At 37.2% G+C, this 14,481-nt stretch overlaps 2 protein-coding genes across 2 annotated transcripts; one reads left to right on the top strand and one right to left on the bottom strand.

Annotated features, from left to right (window-relative positions):
- Nucleotides 1-269: 269 nt before the first annotated feature.
- ddx4 (DEAD (Asp-Glu-Ala-Asp) box polypeptide 4) lies at nucleotides 270-5,487 on the bottom strand. The gene is made up of 23 exons (XM_087791422.1): nucleotides 5,406-5,487; nucleotides 4,925-4,952; nucleotides 4,808-4,853; nucleotides 4,697-4,735; nucleotides 4,596-4,640; nucleotides 3,455-3,475; nucleotides 3,320-3,379; nucleotides 3,173-3,211; nucleotides 2,949-2,975; nucleotides 2,842-2,883; nucleotides 2,748-2,783; nucleotides 2,642-2,677; nucleotides 2,540-2,572; nucleotides 2,327-2,469; nucleotides 2,090-2,242; nucleotides 1,851-2,005; nucleotides 1,655-1,784; nucleotides 1,423-1,589; nucleotides 1,214-1,359; nucleotides 1,049-1,148; nucleotides 711-981; nucleotides 537-641; nucleotides 270-469 (listed from the first exon to the last, which is right to left on the bottom strand). Exons 2-23 carry the CDS (start codon nucleotides 4,943-4,945, stop codon nucleotides 398-400), a joined length of 1,887 nt encoding a protein of 628 aa, XP_087647548.1. The 5' UTR covers nucleotides 4,946-4,952; nucleotides 5,406-5,487; the 3' UTR covers nucleotides 270-397.
- Nucleotides 5,488-8,103: 2,616 nt separating this feature from the next.
- donson (DNA replication fork stabilization factor DONSON) lies at nucleotides 8,104-14,448 on the top strand. Its single transcript, XM_087791423.1, has 12 exons — nucleotides 8,104-8,596; nucleotides 9,244-9,318; nucleotides 9,411-9,608; nucleotides 9,684-9,862; nucleotides 10,058-10,133; nucleotides 10,592-10,694; nucleotides 11,531-11,636; nucleotides 11,968-12,108; nucleotides 12,197-12,395; nucleotides 12,470-12,539; nucleotides 12,675-12,805; nucleotides 13,931-14,448. The coding sequence occupies exons 1-12, from the start codon at nucleotides 8,174-8,176 to the stop codon at nucleotides 14,066-14,068; spliced, it is 1,839 nt and encodes a 612-aa protein (XP_087647549.1). The 5' UTR covers nucleotides 8,104-8,173; the 3' UTR covers nucleotides 14,069-14,448.
- Nucleotides 14,449-14,481: the final 33 nt, after the last annotated feature.

Genomic DNA, 14,481 nt, shown 5'->3' with positions numbered 1-14,481 from the left:
CAACAGCTGTAGCCCAGGAAGCAAACAGTTTAATATTTGTGTCTTGTATGCAAGACCAGTGTGACTTCAGCAGTAGTTGCAGCAGAACAGTCACATAAATTCACAGACCAATCAAATGTACTTATAAAGGTGCAGTGTAAACATCAGGCATCAGAGAATTAGTTGTATGCTTGTCTGCCAATTATTCAAAAGGTTAAGTGGATACATTTAAAGATCAACAACACCTCTACCCTTCATCATAGTCTTCAGAGAAGGTTGGACACGCAAGTTTTCTTCAAACAGGTTTATATTGTCTCATATTAGACTGATTCTTGTCAAACCAAACTTAAAACTATGGATTCAAACAAAACACAACATGCTGAACATTTACAAAACAGGTGACATCACTGCAGCATCATTAACCCCAGTCTTCTTCCTCCTCCTCAGCTGCAGCTACTGGTTGCGCAGATTCACCTGGTCCTTTAGAAAACTGAAACGACACAGCCGAGGATGAGCCACCATCACATGAATTGCCACACAGATCCGACACCCATTACCTTCCGGGAATCTGCAGAAGCGAAGCTCTTGTGGGGGTTGAAAGTGGAGGATGAAGGTCCACTGAAAGCCATTTGCTCCAGCCATGAGGGCACTTCTTGTTGAGCCTAATCAATAATGACAATAAAATAACTTTAAACTAGCAAAAGGACAAACAAAATAAAAATAAAACTTGCCTTGGCCAGTATAGGGATCAGTGAGCTAGCCAGTGGACCATCAGAGTCCGAGTCAAAGAAGGAAACTGCACGGCCAGTATTACCACAGCGGCCAGTTCTCCCAATACGGTGGACATACTCGTCAATATTGTTGGGAAGGTCGAAGTTCACAACATGTTGCACGTCTGGAATATCCAGACCTCTGGCAGCTACAGATGTGGCCACAAGCACGGGGCATTTACCAGAACGGAAGTCCATCAGGGCCTGCTCCCTTTCCCGCTGCTCCCGGTCACTGTGGATCAAAGTCTAGCATGTTTTAATGCCATCATGACAAGAAAAATGCGTAAAAAGCAACTTACCCGTGAATGCTGGTTGTAGCAACCTTTTCCTGACACAAGAACACAGCGATGAAATCTGCTTGCCTTTTGGTTTCTACAAAAACCATTGTACGCTCCGTTCCTTTAAACACCATCAGGAGAAATCATCAAGAAAAATCCAATCAAAAAACATTCTACCCTCCTCACCAGTGGTCTTAAGAATGTCCAGAAGCTGTGTCCTCTTGTCGAACTTGGACACTTGGACCAACTTCTGCTCTACGTCACTGCAGGCTCCGCCCACCACACCCACGGCAAGGAACAGGTAGTCGGTCTTGAGGAAGTCCGCAGCCAACCTTAATGCACAAAGAGGGAGATCAGAGGATTGTTTAAACAGAATCTGTCGAGAGGGCCATCACCTTTGGATGTCTTCGGGAAAAGTTGCACTGAACAACAGGGTCTGCCGGTCCTCTTTAGATGGCATTCCAGGAGAGCCCACCAGGCGCCGCATGTCAGGCTCGAACCCCATGTCCAGCATGCGATCAGCCTCATCCAGAACTAGAGTGCGCACTTTGCTCAACCCAACCTGGAGAACAAAAATATCATACATTCTTAAAACTTGGAACTTTTAAGTTAAATCAAGGCATTTACCCTTCCTCTTCCAATCATGTCCAACAACCTCCCTGGTGTCCCACACAGAACATTGCAGCCTCTGGAGATTTCTCTTATTTGGTGTCCAGTCTGAACGCCTCCATAAACCACCACTGGACGCACACATGTGCTGCAACGTTCACAAGGAATTAACACAGAATATTGAATGAATCAGTTGATGGAAAATGTTTGTTACCCGTGTGCAAACTTTCTAGCCTCCTGATAGATTTGGTTTATGAGCTCCCTGGTTGGGGCCACAATGATGGCTTCAGGCTCTTGCAGCTCACTGAAGCTGCTGGCGGCAACACCATCAGCCATCAACTGCTGCAAAATGGGGAGGAGGAACGCTGCCTGGAGACAACAATTAGTGGTTCATGAGGCTTATGTAAAGCCATTTATTTTCAACACCGATTTATTACAAATTTAAAGACTCACCGTTTTCCCAGATCCAGTCTGGGCGCAGGCCATGAGATCCCGTCCTGCAGATACGATGGGAATACCGTGCTTCTGCACAGGAGTTGGCTTTGTGTAACCAGACTTGTCAATATTTCTTCTTAGAGACTCGCAAAACGCTGCCTCCTCAAACGTCTGAAAGATTTGAGCAACTATTTAGTTACACGCTTAATCTTCACCGGATCTTTAGATTCCAAAAATTACTATTTGAATACATACCATGATTGCACTGGTAGGATTGACCCCACTCACATCCACCATTATATCATCATATTTGTCGAAGTTGATGCCGGTCTTGTAATGAGAAAATATGCTGTCCTCATCCTCTGGAAGCGCCGGAGGAATGTAGGTGATCTTTGGTTCTGTTGATCAGTGAAACGCAAAAAATGATGAAGTGACGAGATCGAGAATGAAACCACAATATTAACTTACTTTCGCCCTCTTCCTTCTGCTCCACATCTCCTCCTGTGATGACAAGTTCAATGTAAAACACAAGACCAAAAGACCTTAAAATATAATAATGTCAAATATAACCTTGATGCGAATCCATCTCGTCATTGCCTTTATAACCTAAGAGAAGGAGTTACATTTTTTATTATTGGTATCCAAATGTCTTCAAAGGATGTTATGGCCAATTTACCTCCTCCAAAGCCTCCTCGTCTCCCCCGATTGCCACCTTTTCAAAGCAAATCTTAGACATGCAATTAAATAAATTAATTTTCTTTTATTAATACCTTCACTGCCTCCTCTTGAACCGCCTCTTCCTCTGCGGTTTCCTTTGACAAATAAAGCACATTTTAAAAAGAAATCTCAATCATATCTTACACGTGGGTTCACATACCGAATCCTTTTTCTTCATTATCCTCATCTGCAAAATAGAGACAGGAAATATAATAGAATGCATATACACAATGAAAATATCCAAGTGAAATGTCCATCCTCTGACAAAATACATGTCAAAATACAAATGTTTCCCTAAATCATTTTTACCTCGTTTTATTTCTATTAAAATGTAAAACTTAGTCAGTAAATTGCCTGATTTTTAGTAAAATAAAGTCAATTTACCATAAGTGTCATTCCATTCCGTTCTGCCAAACCCTCGACCTGAAATAAATAGAAAAGATTGAATTTCCTTAAAAAGGTAAGAGTTTTCAGGCCAAAGATCTTATAGAGGTCTGCTTCAGAGCTTGAGGAATAGTGGAGGAGCCTCACCTCGGCCTCCTCTCCCTCTGAAACCACCTCTTGCTCCACTTTTCTGCCAAGAGTCACAATCTGTATCAAAACAGAGAAGTTAATAAAAAAAAAAAAAAAGTAAGTTGGTCTTTAAACATCACACTAGAAACTCACGATTTCCGTTTTCATCACCACCTGCAGTACATTCAAAAGCACCATAATTAGAATTTTACCCAAATTAGAGCCGAACACATACATACACAAAAATACCCATACAGACTAATAAAAATAAATACTTCTATTTAGACCATTCATTAACTCATTTTTCAGTTACTACAAACAGTACCTCACCACCTACTAGTGTAGGGGCACTAATCCCTTTAAGGAGTTTAACTTTAATATCTTGTAAAAGAAACTTGGCGAGACAGAGGCATTAAAAACATAATACATCCTACATTACTTTTAAGTTCCCATTTAGTTTCAAAATACTAATGTTTATGGTTTCTTAGTTGACTAATGGGGGTATAAAATATTGACACAGCAATATATCACATTTTCTTTTGTTCCTTCTTGTATTGTTTACAAATACCATCACCACACCTCACCTCCGCTTTTACTACCTGTGCTTTAACTTTGTTTTTTTGTTGATATTCTGTTAAGTATTGTTAATGATTTAATTTTGTTGATTTAATTTTTATTTATTTATTTTCTTGAATGTCTTATTTAATGTCTTTTCAATTGTCTACTTAATGTTTTGCATCGTGGATCTGAGAAGACCACAATTTCATCTATGCTGTATGTCTTGCATACATGTATATTTGACAATAAAAGAACTTGATTTTTTTTTAGTTAACATGCAAATATTCACAATCGTTCATTTTTGTGTTGCAATTAAACTTCTGAACGCGAGATGGCGACAGTCATTACATCCTCCACAGCTATGGAGGATTGAAATCCTGGGGATGACCGAGGACAAGAGGATACAGTCGACTTTAGCAGCGTTTAAAGCTGATGGTTTAAAAACAAATGGAAGCAGTTACTACTTCATCAAGAGTCATGCAGCCTTTAAATTCTTCAACACTAGAGTCAAGTATTCGGACAATACTACAAAAGTATCCTTGTTTCTACAGTATCCCTGTATCAAGACTTGTTGTTTTGCCAGATACTTTGACCCCATGCACCTGCCCCCAGACAAAATACAACATTTCAACGCAATAACCATACCTGTTAAGACATAACATTTAACACAAATTTAAGTAGTTTTACACATCGTATCAGTAAACATGACAACATTTAAACTTTCTAAATGTATCACCTGATGAAAAGTGGCCCTTGAATCCTCCTCCCCTGCCTCTGTGGCCTGGAGACAAACACGTTACAGAATATATTGGTAAAGTATAGGAAATATGTACCAACCTTTCTCAAATCCATTCCTTTCTTCAGTAGAAGTGTCTCCTAATGTACACGATATGCAATTTATTAAACGCTTAAATAGCTTTTTATTCATGTCAAACGATATTAAACTACCTTGACTTCTGAAGAAACTGGGCATTGGTGTGGAACTCGCTGGGGTCTGTTAAGAAATTACAACTTCTTTATATAAACTACTGACAGTATATTTAATGTATTTAGAGTATTGCTTACGTCTTCTATCCAATCATCCATGTTGCACCTGTGGAGGGAAAAACAGAAAATGCGTTTTATTCCCTTCAAGAACACGTGGTGAACAAGCCAATCCCGTCTGAATTTAACATTAATTCCACCACCGTGTTCATAGACTGGAAAAAAAACTTTCGTAAAAACCCAGAACAAAACTTATACTCTTGTAAATTTAATGAAGCAATTGTTAACGAAATAAAAACGTAAAACTTTAAAACTTTTATCGACAAACTACGAGGTCAACGTACAAACTTTTCATTATGTTCAAACTAAACTAAAACATTTATAATTTAAAATAAATGTATTTAAAATTATTACAAAATACACTGAGAAAACCACACCCCTTCAAGTTTTGTAACTAACACAAATTAACTTGCACGAATAATTGACTTAATTCACCCTGGTTTCAAATGAATGCTATTGTTGCAAATGTAGAAAACACGCAGAAAAAAAAAGCTTTTCTTACTATGAAACTGATGTTAACGTCCAAAGGAAATTGTAGTTATTTTTTAGCGGATTAACGCAAGACTGCTCCTCGTGGTGACTTCTATCGAAATGGACGCTTCACCTACAAGAACTCTCTGGTTGTGCTTAATTACTTGGGTTGCCAGATCTGTACGTTTCATGCACCTTCTTCAGCAATCAAAGTTGTATTTCTATTTTCTCCGATTTATAATATTTCCCCCTGTTTTTTTTCTCTTTTGAAAACGTTTTTTAAATTAATATAAATAATCTTAAGCCTTCTAATTTCATCAAGTATGTAATTTACAATTTAACTTTGCAGTTTAACAGGTTATTTTTTATTAATTTGGGAGTGACTGAACAATGTATTCCTTTTAAGTCAAATGAATATTAAAATTGTAGGTAATGTAAAAATAAATAGCTCAGTCACCCACTTCACTTTAAACACACTACACAAATATAGGCTTATCTCGGAGGATTTATTTAACAAAGGACTTTTGCATAAATATTCTTTTATTTGTTTTATTTTTATTTTTGCCTGTCTGTGAGAAATTAGGGGGATAACTGTAGGGTTTGGCAACATGGGTGGAGGCCAATTTCAGTCGAACAAGAGAAAAAGTAGAATCAAAAATGTCAAAATCACAAGTGAAATTTATCGTGTGTTTAAAATTGTTTTTTTTCTTCTTAAAGACATGATAAAATATTTTTTTTTCACTCTGAGAACCTGAGGGATGAGTTTTAAACATGGATTTTTGGATTTTTTATTTTCCTTTAAAATAACCAAAAGGTCACCTATTTATTATTAATCGCTTAATTAAAATTAAAATCTGCATTTGGAATCTTAAAGTCCCTGTCAAGCCAGGTAGATGCAGCATCAGTAAATATGGGTCAAGGAAAGGTAAAAGAGGCTGCCCTCGCCACCTGATGTACTGTACATGATACAAACTTCATTAATAATCATTGTTATGTTCTTATTATAATTGTTTTTCTTGTTTATTATTGTTCTTCTTGTCTTCTTCATATACCAACACTGTTCCAAATTTGTATTAATTATGCCTTTACACATACATTTCCCCCAGTGTTTTACAAACCTGTTAACAATACATAACTTAAAGGACCTTTCATATGTTAAGAAGGCATTGTATTCATTTCTGGCCAATTGAGAATAAATAAAAAATAATCTGATGTTGTGATTTTTAAACCTACCAGTAATCAATACATTTCAGCATTTTGAAAAATGGACCAGTGCTTATTTTGTGAATCCCTGTCAGTCACTTGAATGTTGTAAAGTTCCAGGGTATATTAAGTAATGACTAATAATACCTCAACTCTAGGGGTCTGGATCAGTTGTAGGATTTGTTGATTGGAATATTGAGGGAGAGATCATGATTCCTTTTTATTTAAAGCCACTAAAGTCTAACATATATTTATATAAAAAATCCACATTAAAAAAAATAAAGGGTAAATCATTTATGATATTATACATTTTTGATAAGATTCTGATCATCCTCAGGGTAAAAAATAATAATTTTAAATAAAAATAAAATAAAAAATCACAAAACTGAATGCTTTCCAACTATTTCCGTAGCTTTGGAATGCCAACATTCCTTTTAAATTAAGTTATGCCCCCCTCATTAAGTAAGTAAGTAAAGGTTTTTTGTAACTTTCTAGAACAGGGTCACAACACAATCTTATTGGATTTTAATGGTGAAACACTACATCTAATTGTTCACTTTGACAGAATTGATATTAAGTGTATATTTAGACTGATAGATACTTTATGCTTTGGAACGATCTTCCTCTCTCTTTGCGCTTGATGGAGTCTACTGACTCCTTTAAGAAACATCTTAAGACGTTTCTATTGGTTCAGGCTTTTCCTTGATTTTCTGGAACTCCTGTGTTGTTCTCAGTATTATCTTGATCTTTAAAGTATGTACTTTTTTGAGTATTGTTTTGATTGTTTAAGGGCTTTGTGACCCTGGTCTGGAAAAGCGCTATATAAATAAATATTACTTACTTACTTACTTTATTGATCCCCTGAAAGAGAAATTCTGTTTATTATTAAATTTGTTAAGTTATGAACAATTTTAAATGGCATTTCCTTAATTGTATTTCGATGACAACCATATTTTTCTTTCCAATGTATATATTGTATTGTATTGTTTCAAAAAGTAATTTACACTATGATGTATTTTTTCTTTTATTGAAGAAGTGATTTCTGATGTTTGTTTGAGCATTTTTTTGTACTGATCTCATTCACTTAAAAGAGACCCATGCATCGATTAATGTTATTTTGACCATAATACTTCTAAGGAATTTTAGTCGATAGAAAGATATATAATAAATTATTTCGGCAATTGATATGATAAATATTTGATAGTATTCATACTGTATTGGAAACTGTGAATTCATGAGAAATGTTTACCATTTAATAACATTCATTTTCAAATTTGTTAGTCGGACAGGAAAATCATTCAGTTATTTATTGTCTTTCTTTATATAAAATAATATCCTTGTGAGTAGAGAAGTTCCTCGCACATGCGCAGGACCAATCGTGCGGCTGGGAGCAAATCGTGTAGCAACGGCTCCCATTTTGTTTTTAGCTAAAAACGCCCAATTTCCGGAACGTCGGAACGTCACTTCTGGCGCTTGACGTCATCACACTGAGCGCCAAATTCATACTCTGTGGATGTGGAGGCAACACTGACAGCTGTTTATCTTAGCGTCACTTTTTATTGTTCTTTTACTATTGTTTTTAAATATATCGCCAGCATGTCAGAAGAGAAGGGTTACTCGCCCAGCTTCAAGCGACCGGCGGACATTATGCGACTGAGTCGAAGGAGAACTCGCAGTGACGCCGGAGCCTCTTCCACCCAGACTAGTCTGTTCAGCAGCAACCGACCTGTGGCCGGTCTCAGGCCTTACTCCCCGGGACCGCTCTCTGGAAACCCGAATCGCTCCGGTGGTGGGGTCAAGCGTAGAAACCCCTTCTCGAACATCGAGAACACGTTGAGCCCGAGGAAGAAAAAACTCCACATTTACAACCCGGAAGACAACACTGAGGATACAAATAAGGTCTCAGGGACTGAGGGGGATCAGGACTTCTTGACAAAGAAAGGCTGTCAAAAACAGCTATGTTTCAATAGTGGACTACAAGAGCTCGAGAGGATACAAGAACTAGACAGTTCCAACAAGGTTGGTGTAAACATTTGATAATTCACCTAAAAAAGTTGGTCGTAATCGCAAAGAAAAGTCTGTTGATATTTAAGAATGTCTGTCTGTTTGCTGGTGTAATTACTTTTTTTTTTTTTTTACTATATATTCCTGATTTTATTTAAGGTAAGGTAAAACTTTATTGATCCCTCAGGAGGTCTCCTTCGGGAAATTGTCTTTTTCCAATAACCACAGCAAATACATCAATTCTTCACAAAAAATAAATCAAAATAAATCAAATAAGAACAAGAACAAATAGAAATAAAGAGAAAGAACAAGATGACACAATCTAAGTCTAAAAATAAAGATAAAGAACATAGATCAAAGAAAAATAACAAAGACAAAGGATACAAAGATGAACAGAACATCCAGATACTTTTACTCCACTCCTGCCCCCGAACTCAGAATTGTACAATTTAATAGCCTGAGGGATGAATGAGTCCCTGAGTCTATTTGTTTTGCACCTGGGAAGGAGCATTCGTGCACTCATTCTGCTTCTCTTCTCACTGATAACAGTGCTGAGAGGATGACTGTCATCATCCATGATGGAAAGTCATCCAGTTATGTGTATTTATATAGTCAGATTTGTTTCAAAACGTGATTTATTCTCTCATTTTCTTGTGTTGCAGAAAGATCCGGTGATTGCAGAAGATGATTCTCTCTTCGAGGAACCTGAAGAAGATGTTACAGATCATTTGCTTAAGGTGTTTTTTTTATTATTGACGGTTGCATATGAAGTATATGCTTGTAAAAGGGATTAAACACTGATTCATTCATTTAATTTTCTCCCATGTAGAGCCCCCAAGATTCTGTTTCTGCTCCGGTTCCCCCCACCTGCACAGAGTACCCTGCAGACTGGAGCCTGAAGACTCGCCTCCTTTTCACGTCCCCGCTCTCGTTGTCATGGGCAGAGAATCTCAAAGCTCAAGAGGAAGCCATAAGCCTGAGCCAGCACTGCAGAGCTACTTTTAGCACACTTCCTCACACATTGCAGGCAAGTCTTCATGCCTTATTGTCATTTATTTTAAAAAGATGACTTGTATACTATGTTTTTTTTCTTCTCCATTAGGACCCTAAATCCTGCCCTGAACTGCGGTGTGCCTTTCAGCAAAGCTTGGTTTACTGGCAGCATCCGTCCATCTCCTGGCTGTCACTGTTCCCTAGGATCAATGCTGAGAGAAGCTTTGCAGGGAAGAGCGCCCCTTGGACACACGAGACCTCATTACAACAGAGTCTTATGACAGAATGGTAAAAACATGCTTTTAAAGACGAGATAAAAAATATTGTAGCTGTGCCGAAACACATTTGTATATTGTGTATTGTTCTGTCGCAACATAATTTATAGTCATTTTACAACATGTATTTGTATTTGTAAGTTGTTCGAACTTACAAACACTTACTTAGCATTTTCCTCTTTCTGATTTTTCTTTCTTTCACATTTAGGTCAGTCAGTTTGTCATCCCTCTACAGTCTTTTGAAAGCAAAGCTGTGTCCTTACTTCTACGTGTGTTCCTATCAGGTAAATATGTGTTAAAATGTTGTTCTTGTTCATTGTTTATTTTCATCTTTACTTGGTCGTGAACTGTGATTTTTATACACTATATCTATATCTTAACAAATGTCTATGTATATAGATATACTGTATATCTATATATGTATAGTTCCTTTAACAAAAATCTTTGTTTTGCATACAAATTTAAATTTTTAAGTGATTTAAACAGAGCAGAGAATAGGAGTTCTTATTAATTCGTCCCATTTACTTTTATATTTAACTGAACAAAATATTTACTCACTACTTGTTGCATGAATATTGATTCTTAATAAAAACAATCACATAAACAATACTTTGAATTAAAAAAAAATATATATATATATACAGTATGTATGTATATATATATATACACACGTTTATATTATACTGTGGAGTCAACACGGTTTTATCCAAGTCTGTTATTCATGAACTCCTTTCTGTTTCAGTTCACAGTGTTGTTCAGGGCTGCAGGAATTGGCGGCTCCATCGGCATCAGTGCCCTGATTTCTCCAACCACAAGAGGTCTTAGAGAATCATTGAAGGCAGAAGGTGAGACTGAAAATGCCAAACACACAATAAATCCCAGTAGATTATCAGAGGGTTTAGTCAGATTATTCCCACTTTATTGAATGACATAAACAAACAATGTGATGAAATGAAAATATACGCATCATGTCACAGTCATGAATCAACACTATGGCCAAATTGTTATCAACTAAGAAGCAAGAATGATCGAAGGAAACCAGCATGTGGAAAAAGAAGATGGGGGGGGGGGGAAACAAAAGCAAATGTCAATGCTGACCTTTCCTAAAGGTGCATGACAACTTTGCACAGGATTTCCCGGTAGGCAGCACATCACAAATTCAGAATATAAATCAGCTGAGAATGAACAGAGGATTTTTCTGAAGTGACTCACACTTCCTCCTTCTGATTTTATTGTATTGTGTGATTTTATTGTATCATGTTATTTAATTTTAAAGCAACCTTGAGTTTCTTGAAAGGCACTTTAAAATAAAAAAAAGATGTAATGATGATAAGGGATCACAATCAAGTATTCGATTACTGTCTCTAACATGTTAGCTAAAGCTATCACTGATGTTTGACATAATCAGAATCAAAAGCGGTTCAATTGTTTCATCAAATTGGCCTAAATGTGTTTGCACAGACTGAGGCCTGTGTGAAGGCCAATATGACGGCACCACCTCTTGTTGTTTCACATTACAAAAAATGTCCCATCCATCCAACGAAAAAAGATTTGTTTTCCCTCAACACTGATGTTGAAATGAATGCCTAGAATTCAAATGGAATGTATTTAAAATACCGATTAGAGGTCATAATGCATTACATGTCTAACCACATCCGCTCTGCCCCGTCTATGCGCTCAGGTATTGAGTTTAGTCTCCCTCTAGTGGAGGAAAAAGGGAAGAGCAGAGACCAGAACATTTCGTCAAATGGAAAACCAAAGGAAGATGAGCAGTTGGAAAAAGTGGAGTAAGTTTATCTCCAACAATATTTCTTATTGGTGCAGGCATTTCCCTGATTTTCTGGGACTCCTGTGTTTGTATTATGTGTCTTGGCTTTTTAAAGCATGTATTTTAACTGTGTATTGTTTTTGATTGTTCCAAGTGCTTTATGACCCTGGTCTAGAAAGACACTCTACAAATAACCTTTACTTTACTCACTTACTTTATTTTCTTGGGTTTCTAAAGACATTTCCCTCATCTGATGCCATGAAGAAATGTAGCACACTATATAGAGTATTGTGTGTTTGAGAAATGCCAGTTTTCATTTAGAAATAAGACATATTCATCATGTTTTTCAGATGCTCCAAAATTATAGACAAAGAAGAATGCAAAGATGCTGCTGATGAAGACAATGAGGATGACGACTGCGGCTTGTCTTGGCTGAAGGAAATGGGAATCCAGGACAAAATCAAAAAGCCAGACACCATCAAAATGCATCTGTATCCTTCAAATTATGCTGCAACGTGTGCATTAGATTTAAAAAAAAAAAAGAAGAAATGTGCAAATAGACCTTGACCCTATATCCAGTCATAAAGAAGGTAACGTGATGTCTCTGGACCACAAGCCAGAGTCTGTGGTTTACGTGGAGGGAACTCACACCTTCACGCTCATCAATTTCTTAATCAACTGTAAGAGTCTAGTCGCTGTGGCAGGTTCACAAGCAGGTCTACCGCCTACTTTGCTGGCGCCTGTTGCATTTAGAGGAGCTTCTATGCATTTACTCAAGGTACGACCACAATCTGACACATTTGTTTCTCAGAATCTGTGCGTATCTTCAACAGCCAATGTGTGTGTTTGCAGGCTCACAGTGTGAACGTGCAGAGTCAGATTGGTACCACCTATCAGAACGTCAGCAGCCTGGAGATCTCAGGTATTAGTAAGAGCGTAAAAAAACAGAATGATTAAAATTACATTAGTTGTTTCAAATAATCCCAGCAATGCGAAAAAGAAAACTGTAGGTACAAAAGTCAAAGTTTGTTCTTGAATTCTTCACTTTTGTTCGAAGGTCCAATCCTCCCCTCTGCTCTCCACACCATCACCACTCTACTCCGCCTCGCTCAAGGAGGAAACTTCTCGGCTTCCTTGTACTCGCATGCGCCCACAGCTGTCATGAATGTCCACTCGCCGACCCAGCAGGTAAAAAAGACCATCTACCTCTCGTATGTCAGAATGTTTCTCTCCTTAGGGAATCATGCTGACTCTCTTGTTAGCTATAAGCTCAGCTTTCTGGCTCTTTCATTATGTCGTGCTGAAATTGTTTTGTACAGAGAAATAATGTTGATTACTAAACCAAGGATGCAGAGTCTTAAACCTAAAATTTGAATTACCTAAATCTTTTGCGCAGTTCTTTTACTGAGCAGTAATGCTGGCCGTAGTGAACAACAAACAAGCATTTGTTTATTTCCTTTTAACTGACTGACAGGCCTTACTTGAGGAAAGTTAAGTCTAAAACATGTTCTCCTGTGTGTTTTTTCTTCTTTACTTTGCATGTTTCTACCATTGTTTGTAGAGAAAATGTTTGTATGATTATTAACAACTAGAGTGGAAAACCTGCTGTTCACGATGACGAGTGTTGCCGTAGATGGAAACAAGTCCCTTCGTTTTAGTAGTCTGTGCTCACAGATTTGTATTGACTTTTTCCGCTATGCAAGTTTGAGGTGAATTGGCTTAGCAAACCAAATGAAGCTTTTCTTTTGACAGATTTTCAATCCATCAAACTCGGCGTGTCTATAACCTGACGGAGCGTGACCGTATGATTTGGACGCGCTGAGCACACAAAGTGTGTGAGAGACATAAATAGTTCAAACTTTTCAGGAACTAATGAAAGAAAGACAAATTAAAATGTGTTTAGGTTCTTTAGTAACACGATCTCAATGCACTGAAGCTATGTGAACTTCCCAGCTTCATCTTCAAGATAAGATAATGGCAGGTTCTACCGTTTTGTGGCATATATTTCCTCTTTGAATTTAATATATTGAAATGTCATGGAAGTTTATCAACTCTCTCTCAGTGGAGTGGATTTATTTCACTTATTCAATTACATGCAATGATTTATTAAGTAATGTCCTCCATTTATTTGATATTTATGAATTTGGAAGCAGCAGCTTTTTGCTATTCATGTGAAGGAAAAATTCTTCAATACCTTTCCTGGATCCTAGGGGAACCCCAATAGTCAATCGTCAATAAATTAATCAATTTTATTTTAATTTGTTCCTCCTTGACAGAGGTAAATATTTTAACATTTGGCCTGTGTGTCTGCAGAGCGGCGGAGGATCGCCTGATTTGTCCTATGGAATTCATCCCTTGTCCCTTCAGCAGCTACAGCAACCGTCCACTTTGGGGAAGACGGCGTTGACACGCATCAGCATGTGCAACCACAGCTACACATGGAAGAATTGACCTAAGCTGGTGCTTCTCAACCTTAATGTTGGGTCAAGACATGGCTGCTACTTTGCATTAAGCTACAGTAATGTGTGTCGTTCTCTTAAATCCATATATGGTTATTTAACTTAAAATGCTTTGACCACATACCTTTAATTACCTTTTAGTTTTGTTGTTGTTTGTGCAATTATTTTATTTAACTTTGCATTATAGAAAGTTTACAACATGAGTTTTTAAGGATTGTCGTTTAAATTCTTTTGAAAATGCAGTTTATATTTAACACATTTTACGTTTTTGAATGCAACTGAACTTTTAAAAACCTTTGGATTTTATATTTTCATACCATATTGCATCATGCTGTTGTGATTTTGTCTTCAGTGATGACAAAATGTGATGTGTTTGAGACCATTGTTTATTTTTTATAAAAAATA

This window comes from Callionymus lyra, chromosome 5 (assembly GCF_982586985.1).
Source record: "Callionymus lyra chromosome 5, fCalLyr1.hap1.1, whole genome shotgun sequence".
In the NCBI taxonomy this organism is placed as follows: Eukaryota; Metazoa; Chordata; class Actinopteri; order Syngnathiformes; family Callionymidae; genus Callionymus; species Callionymus lyra.
Note: the sequence above shows the minus strand (reverse complement) of the source record. Positions and strands in the feature narration are given on the sequence as shown.